The 19,141-nt window shown below is 45.0% G+C and overlaps 2 protein-coding genes across 3 annotated transcripts in view; one reads left to right on the top strand and one right to left on the bottom strand.

Moving 5' to 3' along the window:
- galnt11 (UDP-N-acetyl-alpha-D-galactosamine:polypeptide N-acetylgalactosaminyltransferase 11 (GalNAc-T11)) overlaps nt 1-6,683 on the bottom strand; it is a 199,747-nt gene extending 193,064 nt beyond the window's left edge. For both annotated transcript variants that reach the window (XM_041183552.1, XM_041183560.1), the window contains exon 1: nt 6,598-6,683. The gene's annotated coding sequence lies outside the window, so the exon portion shown is untranslated. The remainder of the gene's footprint in view (nt 1-6,597) is intronic.
- On the top strand, nt 6,158-18,437 carry LOC121275846 (THAP domain-containing protein 2-like). The gene is made up of 3 exons (XM_041183562.1): nt 6,158-6,272; nt 14,347-14,539; nt 16,482-18,437. The coding sequence occupies exons 1-3, from the start codon at nt 6,202-6,204 to the stop codon at nt 16,875-16,877; spliced, it is 660 nt and encodes a 219-aa protein (XP_041039496.1). The 5' UTR covers nt 6,158-6,201; the 3' UTR covers nt 16,878-18,437.
- Nucleotides 18,438-19,141: the final 704 nt, after the last annotated feature.

Genomic DNA, 19,141 nt, shown 5'->3' with positions numbered 1-19,141 from the left:
GCATAGCATCTTCTCATGTCATCGAAACTTTTCAAAATGCTTCGCAGAATGAATTGTAAGACCTGCATTTTCGTCCCAGTTTTATGTGCTATTTTGGCCACAATTACAAGATAGCTCTTTTTAAGAAGTGATTTACAATGTCTCTAGCCTTGCTCTAAACTAAACCTGCTAACAGCAATACCACAGGCCAGTCAGGGAACTGCAGTGTTGAACTTATTTTTTTTAAAAGTTTAGAAATTTTGTCAAGTTACTGCAGTTTTCCAGCTGACCATCCAGGTAACCATAGCCAGATTTAGCTCAAATTAAAGCTTCCCATGAAAACGGGAAGGATAACCGTCTAGCATGTTGAACTTAGATATAGCTCACTGAGCAACCACAAAAACCTCGCAAATGTATTACAGAGTTTGATTCGGTATGCCCAAAGATGTTGATTTTTTTTTTTTTACAGATGTTATATTTCCTGTGGAAAGGCTTGAGAACTTATTCGTTAAAGGCACCATATAATTTTTTTTCCTTTCTTCTTTCATGGGATGGGGTCATTACTGGCAAGGCCAGCATTTGTTGCCCATCCCCAATTGCCCTTGAACTGAGTGGCTCTCTATCAGAGGGCAGTTAAGGGTCAACCACATTGCTGTGGGTCTGGAGCCACATGTAGGCCAGACCAGGTAAGGATGGCAGATTTCCTCACTTGAAGAATATTGATGAACCAGATGGGTTTTTACAACAATTAACAATAGTTGGCATGGTCACCATTACTGAGATTAGTTTTATATTCCACATTTATTAATTATTTGAATTTAAATTCCGTGAACTGCCATGGTGGGATTTGGATCCACCTCACCAGAGCATTAGCCTGGGTCTCTGGATTACTAGTCCAGTGACATTATCACTATGCCACCAGCACACCATCAAATACAAGTTGTTGTTGTCTCTTCTCCTCCTCCTCTGGCATGTTATCCTTTGAGTTCTACCCATTCTTCTCATAATTCAACCACAAAGAGAAAACTGTTTAACTATTCTTCCTAACTAAATTAGGAGGGAGACAGACGAGTTAGCCTGTCATAGTGAAAATGCTAGAATCTACTATTAAGGAGGTTGTAGCAGTGGACTTTGGATTTACAAAAGGCATTTGACAAGGGCCACATCAAAAGTTATCACACATAATAAGAGCTCATGGTGTAAGCAGAGGATTGGTTAGCTAACAGGAAGCAAAGAGTAGGGATAAGTGGCTCATTTTCAGGTTGGCAAGATGTAACCAGTGGAGTGCCACTGGGATCAGTGCTGGGCCTCAACTATTTACAATTATATCAATGGCTTGGTTGAAGGGACAGAACGTATGGTTGCTAAATTTGCTGCTAGGTGGGGCAGTAAGTTGTGAAGAGGAGATAAGTTGTCAACAAAGTGATATAGATAGATTAAGTGAGTGGACAAAAACTTGGCAGATGGAGTATAATGTGGGAAAATGTGAACTTGTCCACTTTGGCAGGAAGTATAGAAAAGCAGCATATTATTTAAATAGAGAGAGATTGCAGAACGCTGTGGTGCAGAGGAATCTGAGTGTCCTTATACATGATTCAAAAGTTAATATGCAGGTACAGCAAGTGATTAGGAAGGCAAATGGAATGTTGTTATTTATTGCAAGGGGAATGGAATATAAAAGTAGGGAAGTTTTGCCAAGTTATACAGGGTTTGTTGAGACCACATCTGGAATAGTGTACGATTTTGGTCTTATTTAAGAAAGGATATAATGGCGTTAGAAGCAGTACAGTAAAGGTTCACTGATGCCCGGGATGAAGGCGTTATCTTATGAGGAAAGGTTATACAGGTTGCATCTGTATCCACTGGAGTTTAGGCGAATGAGAGGTGATCTTATTGAAACACATAAGATCCTGAGGGGACTTGACATGGTGGATGCTGAAAGGATGTTTCCCTTATGGGCGAGGCTAGAACTAGGGGACACAGTTTAAAAATAAGGGGATTCCATTTAAAAGGAAGTTGAGGAGAAATTTTTTCTCTCATAGGGTCAACAGTCTGTGGAATTCTCTTTTCCAAAGAGCAGTGCAGGCAGAGTCATTGAATATTTTTAAGGCTGTGTTAGACAGATTCATGATTAACAAGGGAGTCAATGGAGATAGGGTGAGACACAGAAAAGTAGAATTGAGGCTACAGTCAGATCAGCCATGATCTTATCAAACGGTGAACCAAATGGCCTATTCCTGCTCCTAATTTGTATGTTTGTTCTTCCAATTTTTTCTCCCTACAGAAAGATGTCTAAGCTCCAGTCAGTACGTTCGCCCCCCACCCCACTTTTAGTTAAAATAGTAACTGAGAACTTCCCCAAATAAAATAGAGTAATACTGATCACAAAGGTGTAAGATTGCTTCAGCTGATGTCAGTCAAGGCAGCAGCTGAGATGAGCAAATTGCCTCAGTGTGCCAAGGCTAGGATTTGGGGGGGGTGGGGCGGGGGGGGGAGAATCAACCAGGAAACGTTAACCACATCCCACCCTCTCACAATCCTGGGTGCCATCATGTCTGTTGGCTCAACTGACACAAAAGACCACCTGCCCTCTCACCCCTATAGGGTGCCCAGATCCCTTCTTTGATCAGCTCATTGGACACTGATCTGTCAGACTTCTCCTCCGTGTCACTGGTCACAAAGATCATCCCACAATATTTCAGGTCCTTCCCATGCTCCCCAAGCGGAATTCCAACTTTTGCCTTCCTGCTACAACACGGAGCACCATTGTGCTCCAGCTCCCCGGAATTCAGCAGCACTTCCCTCATTTCCATTCAGCAATTGAGCCTTTGCTCTTCATTCAATGAACATTAACATTGTCCACTCCCATAAGTAACATGCAGCATGTGCAACAACACAACACTCAAGACTTTCATAGCTCCCACCCAGTAACATTTAGGGTTCTGTACTGGGCCTCAGCTCTTCACTATATTTATAAATGTCTTGAATGAAGGAATAGAGAGCCATATGTCTAAGTTTTCTGACAGCATTTAAGTTGGGTGGCATAGTAGAAAGTGTAAATAGGAGCAAAAAGCTGCAAAGGGACACAGAAAGATTAAGTGAGTATGAAAAATTGTGGGAGATAAAATTTAATGTAGGAAAGGGCGAGGTCATCCACTTTGGACCCAAGAAAGATAGATCAGAGTATTTTCTAAATGGTAGGAAGCTAGATACCGTAGATGAGCAGAGAGCTTTAGGGGTCCAATTGCATAAATCACTAAAAGTTTGTGGGCAGGTACAAAAACTAATTAAAAAGGCTAATGGAATGATTGCCTTTGTAATAAAAGGGTTGGGATGCAAAAAGGTGGAAGCTACATTATTGATGTGCAAAGCTCCCGTTAGCCTCCATCTGGGGTACCACATTTAGCTTTGGGCAATGCACCTCAGGATGGATACCCTGGCCTTGTGCAGATTCACCAGAATGATAATGGAGCTGAAAGGGCGAAATCATGAAGGCAAGTTCCATAGACTAGGTTTGTACTTCTTTGGATATAGAGGATAAAAGGGTGATCTAATTGAGGCATTAAAAATTGTCAAATGAGTTGGAGAGAAACTATTTCCAGTGGTGTGGTAGAGTCCAGAATACAGGACATAGCCTTAAAATTAGCATATGGGTCATTCAGGGATGATATCAGAAAGCAAGTAACACTAATATTAGTGGAAATCTGGAATTCTGCGCCAAAGAGCAATTGAGGCTGGGTCAATTGAAAATTTCAAAACATAGATTGATCAATTTTTGATGAGCAATGGCATTAAGCAGGACCAAGGCAGGTAGGATGAGGAAAAGGATAGGTGATGACATGAGGGGAGGGAAAGAAAGAAAAACAATTGAAGAAAAAGGATAGAATTTTTACTAACTTGGGAGATTAAGAATTATCCAGAAGTGAAATTTACTGTTACCATTTGTTGATGAATTAATAGATTTGCTCAGAATATTTTTTGAAATAAAATTTCAACCACCAATTTTGTTTCTCAAAAAATGAAGTTTGTAATGACCAACGGTAAAGTTTTAAAGAAAGTAAACATTTCACCACAATGGTCTTACATATATCATTTTTTTGTGTTTCTAATGTTGTTATCTAAATAGCAACCACCTCTCCCAAAAGCACAAACTTATGCTTGAACTCGACACGTTATCAGAGTGGTGACTCAGCCAGGGGCTACATTGTCAACATATGTAATGCACACAATTTTCCAACAGGATCATTTAAATGAGTCAAATCATAGATTTCTCTCAGTCTCTGTACAATTTGTTTGGTTGTTTTTCAAAATTATTTAAAAGGTTACGGACGATCAGAGGTATCTAGGGTGGTAAACGCATTTCCTGAAAGTGCAAGTGCAATACAGGAAATCATGTTTTGGGTTGATGAACAGGGCCAAAGGGCACAGTATTTAAGAGATGATCAGGTTGCACAAAGCAATGGTTAGGACAATTAGAAAACATGAAACAATGTTTGGGCACCCCAAATAGAAAAGACAGAGTACAGCACAGAGATAAAAACAAAAAAACTGCAGATGCTGGAAATCCAAAACAAAAACAGAATTACCTGGAAAAACTCAGCAGGTCTGGCAGCATCGGCGGAGAAGAAAAGAGTTGACGTTTCGTGTCCTCATGACCCTTCGACAGAACTTGAGTTCGAGTCCAAGAAAGAGTTGAAATATAAGCTGGTTTAAGGTGTGTGTGTGTGGGGGGCGGAGAGATAGAGAGAGAGGTGGGGGGGGGTGTGGTTGTAGGGACAAACAAGCAGTGATAGAAGCAGATCATCAAAAGATGTCAACGACAATAGTACAATAGAACACATAGGTGTTAAAGTTAAAGTTGGTGATATTATCTAAACGAATGTGCTAATTAAGAATGGATGGTAGGGCACTCAAGGTATAACTCTAGTGGGGGGTATTTTTTTATAATGGAAATAGGTGGGAAAAGGAAAATCTTTATAATTTATTGGAAAAAAAAGGAAGGGGGAAACAGAAAGGGGGTGGGGATGGGGGAGGGAGCTCACCACCTAAAGTTGTTGAATTCAATATTCAGTCCAGAGTACAGCACTAAAATGATAGCAGGATGATAAAACTCAAGATACTAGAACTATTTCTACAGGAACAGAGAAGGCCAAGTGGAGATTTAATAGTTTATTTTTAACATACAACAGGGCCTTGATAAAGTTAATATGGAAAGACTATTTTGTCTAGTTGAGAAGAAAGCAAACATGTATCATTAATTGGAGTCACTAAGGGATTTTTAAAAGTGAGATTGGAAGAAATTATTTTACGCCAAGGGTTGCTGAAGCAGACCATTGTATAGCTTTAAGGGAGAAAGTAGCAAAACATTTTGAAGCGCAAAGCATCGCGATTAATTCAGTATTGGTCTAACATGGCCCGCACAGACTCGAGGTTAAATGGCTTCCTTGTGTGCTGTAGGTTTATACTGACTATCGAGTGATCTTCTGAAAGTTTTTAACATTACATTTCCTGCATTTGTTTCATAAACACGTATGAACAGAACTGACCATGACACGGCATGAACGAATAAGTTATTTTGAAAGTGTTTCTGAAAGCAAGGAGCTTGGGCTTTCTAACATCAAAATCTAGCCTTTGAAATAGTGATTCCAAAAGGCAGGTCAGGAGGGATCCGATTTGAAAGCCCGTCGATGGCTCGCATCGCTGCACAAATTTTATGCCAAGAAACGAGCTCCGGGATTAAGTTTTAAATTTAGCGCCAGATTGAATTTCATTCTCCTCCCTACCCCGCCTGTTTGTTCGCAGCGGAGGAGACAAGGATATTAAAATGGTATTACAATAAATGAATATTTAAAGTTCCTCCCACTCGAGGGGCGGGCGACCGGGGGGGGGGGGGGGGGGGGGGGAGAGAAAGGGTAAGAAGAAAAGACGCCTCCTTTGACGCCACGCGTTGATACGTGAACCTTCCTCTCCCTCTCTCTGCCTGCCCCTCAGGAGCAAACTACTCACACATCTGCCATCTTAGTAAAGGAGTGGGGGGGGGTGGGGGGAAGGGAAAGAGCTCGGACGGCCCTAGGAATTAATCATATTTTACCATTACTTTTTTTTTTGCGGGCCGGGGGTGGCGGGGGGGGGGTGGGTGGGAGGGAGGGAGGGTGGGGGGGGGGAAAGGTGGGGGGTGAAGGAAAAAAAAGTGGAGGGTATTTGAAAATATATATCAATAAAATGCCAACCAGCTGCGCGGCCTACGGATGTACAGCGGTGTACAGGAAAAACACCAACACCAGCTTCCACAGGTAGGTGAAGAGTGAACCAGAAACGTGGCATCTCGGTTTAATAACCCTGGGTTACTGAGGGAGGAGGAGGGTGAGCTTGTTCCCCACTGAAGGTTAAGCCGGGCCTGCGGCCTGTTTAACTCGAGCAGCGGTGGCCGTTCCCATGGCTCCCGCCGCTGCGGCCTAAGGGCTTTTAAGGGGGGGGGGGGGGGCAGAGAGAGAGAGCTGGCCGTTATTTTTCTTATTTCTTTCCCCCACCTCCCGTTCTTCTTATTCGCAGAGAGTTTAATATCGTGCGAATTGCCGCCCAATCTCCAATCCTCTTTCCCCATCGTGCGGCGCCTACCTGCGGTCAGGGGGATTGAAGTCTGCCGCTGGCCTGCCGAATGCGGCATATTAATTTTTTTCTCTCTTCCCAATATGGGGGGAGGTGGAGGTAGGTGGGTGGGTGGGGGGAGGGGAAGGGAAGGGAGGTGCGGCCGGAAGTGCGGACCCCGGCGCGTGCCCGTTCAACAGCGGGATCATTTCCGGTAGGCGCCCGGCAGGCCGGAAGGTGAGCCGGGTGGTCTCCTTGGCCCCGCCCCGGCCTTCTCGCTACGCCCAGCCCGGCTCCTCTCGCTCCGCCTCCCCCCCGCGTCCCTTCCGATTCTCGGGTCCCGCCCCCCCACCGTCTCCTCTCTCGGGCCCCGCCCCCTTCAATGTCTCGCCCATCGGGCCCCGCCCCATCCCTTCCCCTTCCGCCCCCTGTCTCTCCCCCCGGCCCCGCCCCCTGTCTCCCCTTCAAGCCCCGCCCCCTGTCTTTCACTCGGGCCCCGCCCCCTCCTTGTCTCCCCCCTCCCCCCCCCCCTCGGGCCCCGCCCCCGGTCCCGGTCACTGAGGTCCATCACGGGGGCTTCAAGTTCGTCTTGTTGCTTGAGCTCTTGTCTATAGCAACAACTTGTATTTATATAGCAACCGCAATGACTTACATTTATCTAGCTATAGCCACGAAATTCACATCTCAGCAACCCATTTATATCGCTATAGCAAAGAAATGCAATTGTAGAGCAGACGTGCATTTGTACAGTTAGAGGAACAACTTGTATTCACACAACAGGCTTGTCCTACCTTTTCACTAGGGGGGGGGGGCTACATTTTTTCTCCCTCAAGGGGCCGATGAGCTAATTTTGGAAAGACAAGGTTTAGATCAACTTTAAACCGAATTTCAAAAAAAAGTTGAGATATTAAGAAAGAAACAGTTGCTGAGCAAAAATAAAGCAATGTCATGGCGTTACATTTTTTTTAAAAAAAAAGTAATTCATGAAAATGACCAGAGTGTGAGTCCGAGTACATGTATCCCAGGCTCACTCCTAGTGTGCATGTGTTGGTGTGTGATGGTGAGGGTAATGAGAAACCTGAGACTGGAAGTAAGGCAAACAGAATCATTTTCTCTCTCCCTCTCTCTCTCACTCCCCCAAACACACAGTCACTCACTCTCAATCTTCCACACGCAGTCAGTCCCTCACTCTCTCAATGTCCCACATGCAGTCACTCACTCACTCTCAATCTCCCACACGCAGTCAGTCCCTCAGTCTCTCAATGTCCCACATGCATAGTCACTCACTCACTCTCAATCTTCCACACGCAGTCACTCACTCACTCTCAATGTCCCACATGCAGTCACTCACTCACTCTCAATGTCCCACATGCATAGTCACTCACTCACTCTCAATCTTCCACACGCAGTCACTCACTCACTCTCAATGTCCCACATGCACAGTCACTCACACTCTCCCACATGCAGTCACTCCCTCACTCTCTCAATGTCCCACATGCACAGTCACTCACTCACTCAACCTCCCACATGCAGAATCACTCACTCACCCTCTCAGTCTCCCATATGCACAGCCATTACTCACCCTTTCACTCCTGCACCCAGTCCCACACACTTAGATACTCTGACTCCTGCACAAAGTCACACATTCAGTCTCTCACTCCCACACAGTCATACTGTCTCTCACTCTCACACATTCTCACTCCCCCATATGCACAAACACACTCTTTCCCCCCACACACTTTCTTTCTCTCTCACCACCCCCCCACATACACACTCACTCTCTCTCTCACTTCCCCATACACTCACTCTCTCATGCACCTCCCCCACACTCACTCACTCTTCCCCACACACTCTCTCCCCACACACACTTTCTGTGTCTCTCCATCTCATACACATTCACTTTCTCTCCTACAGAGAAACACACGCACTCCCTCTCTCTCACTCGCACACACACTCACTCTCTCGCTCACTCCCACACTCACTCACTCACTCTCCCTCTCAGACACATTCTCTCTCACTCCTCTCTCTTACTCCCAGACACATACACTCACAATCTATCTCCCTCACACACACTCACTCCCTCTCTCACTCACCCACTCAGTCTCCCGCACGCACTGCCATCACTCACCATCTCACGCCTGCACACACAGTTCCACACACACACACACACACACTCCTGCTGCACATGAAGTTACACATTCAGTCTCTCACTCCCACACACATAGTCACACTCTCTCACTCCCACACATACTCACTCACACACACTCACTCCCCCAATATACACACACACTCTCCCCCACAAACTCTCTCACTCTCTTTCCCTCTCTCACCCCACACACACTAACTCTCTCTCACACCCCCCCAAGTACATATTCACTCTCTCTCTCTCTCCCTCCCCCCACACACACACTCACTCTCTCACTCCTTCATACACTCACTCTCTCACGCACTCCCCTTACACACTCACTCACTCTTCCCCACACACCTCTCTCCCTCCACACTCTCTGTCTATCCATCTCACACACATTCACTCTCTCTTCTACAGAGAAACACACGGACCCACTCTCTCTCTCCCATACACTCACTCTCTCATGCACCTCCCCCACACTCACTCACTCTTCCCCACACACTCTCTCCCCCCACACACTTTCTGTGTCTCTCCATCTCATACACATTCACTTTCTCTCCTACAGAGAAACACACGCACTCCCTCTCTCTCACTCACACACACACTCACTCTCTCGCTCACTCCCACACTCACTCACTCTCTCTCCCTCTCAGACACACACTCTCTCTCTCAATCCTATATACACACACACTCATTCTCTCTCTTACTCCCAGATACACACACACACATACTCTTTCTCCCCCTCACACACACTCACTCTCTCTCTCTCACACCCCCAAGGTACATATTCACTCTCTCTCTCTCCCCCCCACACACACACTCACTCTCTCTCTCTCTCCCCCATACCACACACTCACTCTCTCACGCACTCCCCCCACATACTCACTCACTCTTCCCTACACACTCTCCCCCAACACTCTCTCTCTGTCTATCCATCTCACACACATTCACTCTCTCTCCTACAGAAAAACACACGCACCCACTCTCTCTCCCATACACACTCACTCTCTCTCTCATTCCCACACACACTCTCTCTCCCTCTCAGACACACTCTCTCTCTCTCACTCCTACACACGCTCATTCTCTCTCTTACTCCCAGACACACACAATCACACTCTATCTCCCTCTGTCACACAATCTCTCTCACTCCCCCACACACTCACTCACTCTCTCTGTCTCAATCCCACACACATAGAAACATAGAAAATAGGAGCAGGAATAGGTTATAAGAACATAAGAACTAGGAGCAGGAGTAGGCAATACAGCCCCTCGAGCCTGCCCCGCCATTCATTACGATCATGGCTGATCTCATTTTGGCCTCAACTCCAATTTCCCGCCGTATCCCCATAACCTTTCAACCCATTACTAATTAAAAATCTGTCTATCTCCTCCTTAAATTTATTCAGCATCCTGACATCCACTGCACTCTGAGGTAGTGAATTCCACAGATTCACAACCCTTTGAGAAAAGTAATTCCTCCTCATCTCTGATTTAAATCTACCACCCCTTAGCCTGAAACTATGGCCTCTCATTCTAGAATGCCCCAGAAGGGGAAACATCCGCTCCACGTCTACTTTGTCTATCCCCTTTAGCATTTTATATACCTCAATTAGATCACCTCTCATCCTTCTAAACTCTAGCGCGTATAGGCCTAAACTGCTCAATCTCTCCTCATAAGACAAGTTCCACATCCCTGGAATCAATCTAGTGAACCTCCTCTGAATCCCCTATTACTATTGCTCTCCCACTCTTTTTTCCCCTTCTCTGTGCGGCTGAGCCACTCATAGTGCCATGGACTTGGCTCTTGTTGCATTCCCATGAGATAGATATTAACCCTTAAAAGTCCCTCTCTTGCCAAACTCCAAAAGAAGCACTCAGTGCAGCCCAAAGCAGCACTCCAGTGCAGACACAAACTCACTCTCTTTCTCACTTCCACACACTCACTCTCCCCATACACACACACAAACTCACTCTCTCTCACTCCCCCACACACACATACACACTCACTCTCTCACTAACCCCCCAAACGCACGCACACTCACTCTCTCTCACTCTTCCACACACATACTCTCTCTGTCTCACTCCTCCGCACACATACACACACTTTCTCTCTCTCTCTCTCCCCCCCCAACACACACTCTCTCACACCACCTCCCCACACACACTTTCTCACTTCCCATCCCACACCACCCCCCCACCGCACACATAAACTCTCACTCTCACACACAGCAGTGAGCTCACTGCCATGCCGCCTTGCTCCACACCCTCACAGCTGCTTCCAGAATCTTCCATTCCAACTTATCTGTTTGACAGGCATTTTGAAAACTGGCTCTCAGGGCCACATTGAGGGGCCCCGAGACCCAGGGTAATGCTCTGCGGACCCGGGTTCAAGTCCCACTATGGCAGATCGTGGAAGTTGAAATCAATAAAAATCTGGAATTAAAAGTCTGATGATGACCATGAAACCATTGTCGATTGTTGTAAAAACCCATCTCATTCACTAATGTACTTTAGGGAAGGAAACCTGCCATCCTTACCTGGTCTGGCCTACTTGTGTCTCCAGACCCATAGCAATGTGGTTGACTATCAAATGCCCTCTGAATTAGGGATGGGCAATAATTGCTGGCCCAGCCAACGACACCCACATCCCATGAACGAACTTTAAAAAAAAATTAATTTCATCTGCCTTTTGTAGGCCCATTCCAACAACCCATCTAAGTTTTTTGCAGTTTTAGAATGTCATCCTCGCATCACAATACTTCCCAGTGTCATATCATCTGCAAATTTTGAAATTGTGCCCCGTACACCAAGGCCTAGGTCATTTGCTTTCATCTAGGTCACTAATATATATCTGGAAGAGAAGGGGTCCAAATACCAACCCTGGGGAACTCTCTGTCTGAAATGCAACTGTTCACCACTACTCTGTTTCCTGTCACTTATCCAATTTCACATCCATGTAGCTACTGCCCCTTTTATTCCATAAGCTCTAACTTTGCTCACAAGTCTGTTGTACAACACATCAACAGCATTACCCTCACCAACCCTCTCTGTTACCTCATCGTTAAAAACTCAAGCAAAGGCAGTTAAACACCATAACAAATCCATTGCTGGCTTTCCTTAATTAACTTGCATTTTCCCAATTGACTCTTAATTTTGTCTCGAATTATAGTTTCTAAAAGCTTTTCCACCACCAAGATTAAACTGACTGGTCTGCAGTTGCTGTGCTTATCTTTACACTGTGCTATGAACAAGCTTATAACATTTGTAGTTCTCCAGTCTTCTGGCACCACCCTGAGTTTGAGGAAGATTGGAAAATAATGGCCAATGCCTCTACAATTTCCGCTCTCACTTTCATAGACGTTTACAGCACAGAAGGAGGCCATTCGGCCCATTGTGTCCGCACTGGTCAACAAAGATCTGACTACACCAATCCCATTTTCCAGCGCTTGGCCCATAACCCTGGAGGCTATGGCAAGGCAAGTGAATATCTAAATCTTCTTAAATGTTACAAGAGTTTCTGACTCAACCACCCTTTCAAGCAGTGAGTTCCAGACTCCTACCACCCTCTGGTTGAAAATATTTCTCCTCAACTCCCCTCCTAGCCTTCTACCTCTTACCTTAAATCTATGGCCCCTAGCTATTGACCCCTCTACTAATGGAAAAAGCGTCTTACTATCCACCCTACCTATGCCCCTTGTAGTCTTAAAAACCTCCATCAGGTCCCCTTTCAACCTTCGCTGCTCCAAGTAAAACAACCCCACCCTATCCAATCTTTTCTCATAGCCGAAGCAGCATCCTGGTAAATCTCCTCTGCACCCTGTCCATTCCAGTGCAATCACATACTTCCTATAATGTGGTGATCAGAACTGCACACAGTACTCCAGTTGTGGCCTAGCCAGCATTTTATACAGTTCCAGCATAACCTCCCTGTTCTTGTATTCTATGCCTCATTACCATTGGATGTATCTCGTCTGGTCTTGGTGCCTTATCAACTTTAAGCGCAGACAAGTTATCCAATGCCTCCTCCTTATCAATTTTAAACCATTCTAAGTGTTTGAATTACCTCCTCTTTCACCATGAGATAGCCAGCATCTTCTTCCTTGGTAAAGACAGTTGCAAAATATTCATTTAGTACCTGAACTATGCACCCGACTCCATGTGGAAATATCCTTTTTGGTCCCGAATTGCCCCCACTCCTCCTCGTACCACCCTTTTACTATAAATATGCTAATAGAAGACTTTTGGATTCCATTTTATGTTAACTGCTAAACTCTACTCATACTATTTCTTTGCTTCTCTTATTTGCTTTTTCAGTTCCCCTCTGAACCTTCTATATTTTGTTATCCATCTGACATCTGTCGGAAACACATATATTCAGCTTCATCTTAATCTCTATCTCTTTCGTCACCCAGGGGGACCTGATTTGTTTGTCCCACCTTTCCACTTCATGGGACTATACCTTGACTGTACTTGAACTATCTCTCCTTTAAAGGCAGCTTTAGTTCAGTTTAGCTTCAGTTACAGTTTTGCCTACTAACCTTTGATTCCAAGTTTTCTGGGCCAGATCCATTCTTACCCCATTGAAGTTGGCTTTCCCCCAATTAATTGTTCTTATTCAGGATTGCTCCTTGTCCTTCTCTATAGCCAACCTAAACTTTATCATACAATGATCGTGAGTCCCACTTGATGTGTTGTCACCCTGTGGCAGGGTAAAGGATATCACAGAGAGGGCACAGAATATTCTGCAGGGGGGCGGTGGGAGTGAGTCAGAAGTTGTCAACCACCTTGGTACCAACGATATAGGAGGGACGGGCATCAAGGTCCCCCGGTCAGATTTTCAGGAGCTAGGGAGGAAGTTAATAAGTAGAGCTTCTGGATTACTCCCATGTGCTAGTGAGAGTAGGAATAGGAAGATAGTGAGGATCAATGTGTGGCTTGAAGCATGACGCTGGAGGGAGCACTCCTTGGGGCATTGGAACCAGTTCTGGCAGCAGAAAGCAACTATTCAAAAGATGCGGCTTGCACCTTAACAGGACTGAGACCAACATCCTCATGGGGATACTAATGTGGTTGGGGAGGATTTAAACTAAATTTGCAGGAAGATGGGCACCAGCATTATAGAAGTTGAAAAGAGGAATAAGGTGCATTAAGTTGAAATTCTAAGCAGGCTGGAGAAGGGAATAGTTCCATATTAGATAAGTGAAAGATTAAAAGCTTTGCCAAGATGTCTCTCCTTTCAGCAATATTCAAGTTTTGTACTACCAAACAATTCTTTGAAAGAGCTATCCAGTTAGTTCCGCTCCACCTCTTTCACCCTGGCCTTGCAAGTTTTTCCTCTTCAAGCATATATCCATTACACCTTTTGAATTTTACCATTGAATCTGCTTCTATAAGACTTCCAGTGTATTCCAGACAGCAACTTTCTCTGTCTTTTTTGTAAACAAATCTCCTAATTTCCGCTCTTTTTCTTTGCTACTTACTTTAAACATGTGCTGTCTGCTTGCTGACCCTCCCACAAGCAGAAACAGTTTTTCCATTTTTACTAGTGTCAAAAACCCTCATAATTTTGAAGGGATTATACTTTTAGAATATTTATAAATTACAGATCCACAGATCAGAGAAAGGTAACTTGTTTTCCATTTTTTTTTAAGGTTTCCCTCTAACCCTCGGAGGCGGACGGAGTGGATACGGCTTGTTCGACGTGAAAACTTCAAGCCGAGCAAACACACCTTCCTTTGTTCAAAACATTTTGAGCAGACGTGCTTTGACCGGACAGGACAAACCAGGCGCCTCCGAGAAGATGCTGTCCCTACAATATTCGACTTTCCGCCACATATGCAAAACGTAAGGCCAGGATCTTGCTGGCGCTAAGCTGTAAAAATCATGGGGTAGTCGTTAACATAAGAAATAGGAGCAGGAGAAGATCGTTCAGCCCATCGATCCTGTCCCACCAACCAATATGAGCATGGTTAATCTTCACTTCCCTGCCTGCTCCCATATCACATGATTCCCTGAGAGACCACCAAAAATCTGTCTATCTCAGCCTTAAATATATTCAATGAAGAGGCATCCACAATCCTCTGGGGTAGAAAATTCCAAAGATTCACAACTCTTTGGACGAAGACATTTCTCCTTATTTCAGTCCTAAATGATCGGCCCTTTATCCTGAGACTGTCCAGTATTCTAGATTCCCCAGCCAGGAGAAACAACCTCTCAGTTTCTACCCTTTCAAGCCCTTTCAGAATCTTGTATGACTCGATGAGATCACCTCTCGTTCTTCTAAACTTCAGAGAACATAGACTCAATTTACTCAGCCCGGAGTTCTATTGGGCTGGATTTTTGTGGAGTCGGCACCCCCCCCTAATTTTTGCTAGTGTGGTAGAAGGTTGTGGGCAGTGAGCCCACACTCTGCACTCCTAAACTGGTTGGCTCCACTATGGGGATAAGCATCTCCTAGCACTTGACAATTTTCATAGATTCGGACCAGCTTTTCAAGGACTTGTGGTTCATGGCCCCCCAGGGGGGATTCATGAACCATAGTCTGCAATGAGGAAACCTTTTGAACGATAATTTCAAAAGGTCTTATCCATACCACCCATGCTAACTCATGCCCCTTCACCCACCCCCAATGGCCCCTCATACCCTCCATAATAACTCATGGCACTAAATGTTCACTCACCCTGTATACACTCTGTATAGATTCAGTGAACCCTATAGTAACAATGGCATGTGTGGAAAAGCTTTAAAAAAGCCATTCATAATTTTCTTAAAAACCTGTTATTATAAACCTATAAAAGTGTCAATCAGCCAGCCCTTTAAAGTATCATTAGCAAAAACTACAGGTACTTGACACCTCTTTATTTTGTATATAATGCTTAATGAGGCTTGGCTGGGAGCCCAGATATCACTGGTCTATTGAAACAGGTGAACAGAATGAAACATTGCTTGATTGATAGTTTTTCCCTTAGATCTATTTTGCCAATTGCACAATGTTTATTTATACCCCCACCTCCCTTTCGCTGCCCCTCCACCTTGCCGTTCTCTGCCTCCCTGTCACACCCCCTCTCCCTCCATTTGTGTCCCCATCCCTCCACCTCTGTCACCCCTGCCTCCCTATTTTTCTCCCTTCTCTCTGCCTCTCTGTTGCCCTCCTCTTTGCCTCCCAGTTGCCCCCACTTCTCTCCACCCACCTGTTACACTTTCCCCCCACCTCCATTGCCCCCCCCCTTGTCTCTCTGCCTCCCTGTCACCCTCCTGCCTCCCTGTTGCACCCTACTCTACCTCCCTGTGCCCCCCCCCACCCCCCTGCCTTCTCTCCACTCCCTGTCACCCCTGTGCTTCCCAGCCTGCCACACCATGACTAAAATTGGGAAGCAAGACACATTCTTCACATGGGCCAGTATCTGGACATGATTGGGGTATGAAAGGGGAAAGAGATGATGTTTACGGGGTAGGGGATTAAGGCTAATCTCAAACAGAGACACCAGCACCCTTCAAAATTGGAGGTACCCTTCAATGAGGAATTGCCTTTAATTGCCAAGATCTGAGCCATGGCCTTGACTTAACAGTCAGGGCACTAAAATCATCCTCAGTACACCTTGGTGGAGAGGGGACAATCAGCTGAGGCTCCTCCTTGCTTAACACTGTCCATAAAGTGCCTATAAGTGCACTTACAGGATAAGCATGGGATTGAACTTGACTGCAGCTGACCTCACTCTATTGAATAGCCTTCTAACATCTAGATGTCAAACACTAAATTTGTTTGTGTGTATGTTTTTTTTTACAGAAATTAGTATCCAGGAAAACCCCTCTGACCTCTGCGGGTATCAGTAACCAGCAGGACCCATCCAAGTCTAGCACTAGCACTAGTACTAGTACTACTAGCACTAGCACCAGCACTAGTACTTGCACCACCAGCAGCACAGAAGTTTTCCAAGAGCACAGCTATTGTTTGGCTAATCCTGTCGTGGCCAAGAGGAAGGTATTCCAATTGCAAGATGAAGTGGACTACCTCAGACAACAAATAAGGATCAGCAGGCAGAGGGAACGTCGAGTGGTCAAGAAATGGAGAGGGATCAGCAACCTTCTTGAGGAACTGAAAGAGAAAAACCTTTTGCCGAGTGGCAGAGGAGCGGAGCTTGTTCAGTCTGTCTTGACTGATGAATCATTTAAAGGCAGATGAGCTCACCAGACTTTCACTAGTGCGTGGGCACAGTGACCTGACAAGGCAGTTTTGCTTCACTTTACTGTCCACTTCTTTTGACCCTAAAACATAGGAACGAATTTTTTGAACAACCCTTTTATTTACCAAACTCTGAAATGCCTGGATGCTTTGGTTTATTGGTTGTTGTTTGCTTCAGCAGTCGATATAAAAACATTCATGAGTGATGCACATGGCATTTGTAGACTTGAAATGTAACCAAGTGGTGCAGCTGTTGTTATAGGGAACACTGGTGTATGATTTAGTGACAATAGACATCTGCTTGCGAAACATGGCCAGAATAGGTACTTTCTCTATCATGGCTTGCCAGAAAGAATTGGCCAGTTAACTCGAGCAATGCCATGACTATGTGTTATTCAGTGGCTCCTGATAAATTACTAGCCAACTATGTGCCTTGACACCAGCCTCAGAAGGACAGCCCTTCTGAACCATAGTAATGTTTTTGTCTCCCATACCAATTGCCCTCTCTGTGATTGCCAATTAGTGCTCAAGATTGGACAGTTTTATGCTTTGTACTTGCACACACCACACGCTGGATTGAGACTGCACCTGATCCATTTGATACAGGCTTTTTACAGCCAGCAGTAAGTGAGAGAAGGAGAAACGTTTATCCTACTAATTGAATAGAATATCATCACTAATAGGTGCTGACCAGAAAATCAGAAGCCTGTGTCTTTGCAGATGTCACAAGCATCTACACCTGCAACATGAGGAACCCAAACAGATGCAGTCTTCAGAACCGACTGTGGTGGTAGGTCATTATCAACTGATAATTTTTTTTAGAAGTGGCAAATAAACAATTTTGAATTTCAGGAAATCCATTAGGAATACATTAAGTGCTTATGCAACCAACAGGGCAAGCTAGGCCATGTGCAATCAGCAGACTGGAAAAACAACTGACAGTGCAAGATAACTTCATCTGTTGTTAGCTCTTGCCCGTGGGACTGAGGGAGATCACGCCTAGATGAAGTATTGCCTTTCATTGAGCAATAAAGGTCATCGACAAGTCGAATGTCTCCTAATAATGCATCAGTATTATGTATTTGATAAAAAAAACATTTTTCAGTTTTAAGTGAGACCTCAAGAAGTTCTGCTAATGCTCAGCTGGCTAAAGCAATGAGTAGCTGAGACATACTGGCAAGGACATTTCCCAGCCTCGATTCTTGGTCTGTACTTAATTAGCTGATCTCAGTCAGCGAGGGCGTGGGAGCACAAATAATTAGTCTTATAGCCTCCTCCCCCCGTCTTCCAGGACAGAAGAGGGGAAATTAACCAGAGTGATCTCTATCCAGGTAACCGTACTGAAAGTGCAGGGTGCAGAATGATGACCAAATTGTGGTTTCAAAGCAATGTGATTAAATTGCCTGCTAACAATTACAGTCTGCGGTCAGTTCTGCAGAATGTCCACTTGTATGAGGCATGAAGGAGGAAATTGCACCCTATGGACTTGTAACCCAGCAATGATTCAAGAGAAGAGAGTTGGCAGAGAAAAGAAGGGGAAATAAAAAAATATATAAAAACCTTAAGTGGCCAAGGGGATTTTTTTTTAAGATTAAGTTAAAACGAGCCATGTATTAAAATCAGATACTTCCAAAAGTTTCAGCCTTTCTTTACAAACCAATTTCTCTTATTTTTCTTGCCCACCTGCTGAAGGGCCTTTCTATCTAATTTTTTTATAAATGTAGTCAGGACAAGTTTTCAAATATAAACATTCAAGGGAGAATGAACAAAGTCATTGTTGCCCCTGAGGGGTGGATTTTCCTAGAGTGCCAGAGGCGGCTTTAGAGGCAGGTAGGCAGCAAATTCAGGGCGGAGGACGACGTGCCGGTTGGCTGACATGTTGCCGCCACCACCTCGATTTCTCTGGTGGTTCCGTGGACATGACCAGCCCCGCAGCAACGGGAATGCAATGGACGCAATTAAGGAGTCACTTGACAGCGCTAATTGAAGGAACAGAGTAATTTTACCAGTGTCGCATAGCCTCCCCGCTGTGTCCCACCCACCCCCCACACACACATACACACACACATATATACACACACACACACAGGCAAGTAAAAGGAGGTGGCTGCACATGCAGTCGGATGGGGGGGGGGGTAGACTGAATTACAAATGAAGGATTTAAATGATACAGGCAGAAAACGATAAGGCTGCTGTCTTTCCAGAGATAGCCTTTTAATGTCATTTTAAGTGTGGAATTCTTGCAGACAGATGTCTCCCAATAA

The sequence above is a fragment of the Carcharodon carcharias genome, chromosome 3 (genome assembly GCF_017639515.1).
Source record: "Carcharodon carcharias isolate sCarCar2 chromosome 3, sCarCar2.pri, whole genome shotgun sequence".
Taxonomy (NCBI): Eukaryota; Metazoa; Chordata; class Chondrichthyes; order Lamniformes; family Lamnidae; genus Carcharodon; species Carcharodon carcharias.
This window is presented reverse-complemented; position numbering and strand designations above follow the sequence as displayed.

Coding starts and splice junctions, on each gene's coding strand:
- LOC121275846 (XM_041183562.1), top strand. CDS start 6,202: ATGCCAACCAGCTGCGCGGCCTACGGATGTACAGCGGTGTACAGGAAA. Junction 6,273..14,346: donor ACCAACACCAGCTTCCACAG/GTAGGTGAAGAG, acceptor TTTTTTTTTAAG/GTTTCCCTCTAACCCTCGGA. Junction 14,540..16,481: donor TTCCGCCACATATGCAAAAC/GTAAGGCCAGGA, acceptor TTTTTTTTACAG/AAATTAGTATCCAGGAAAAC.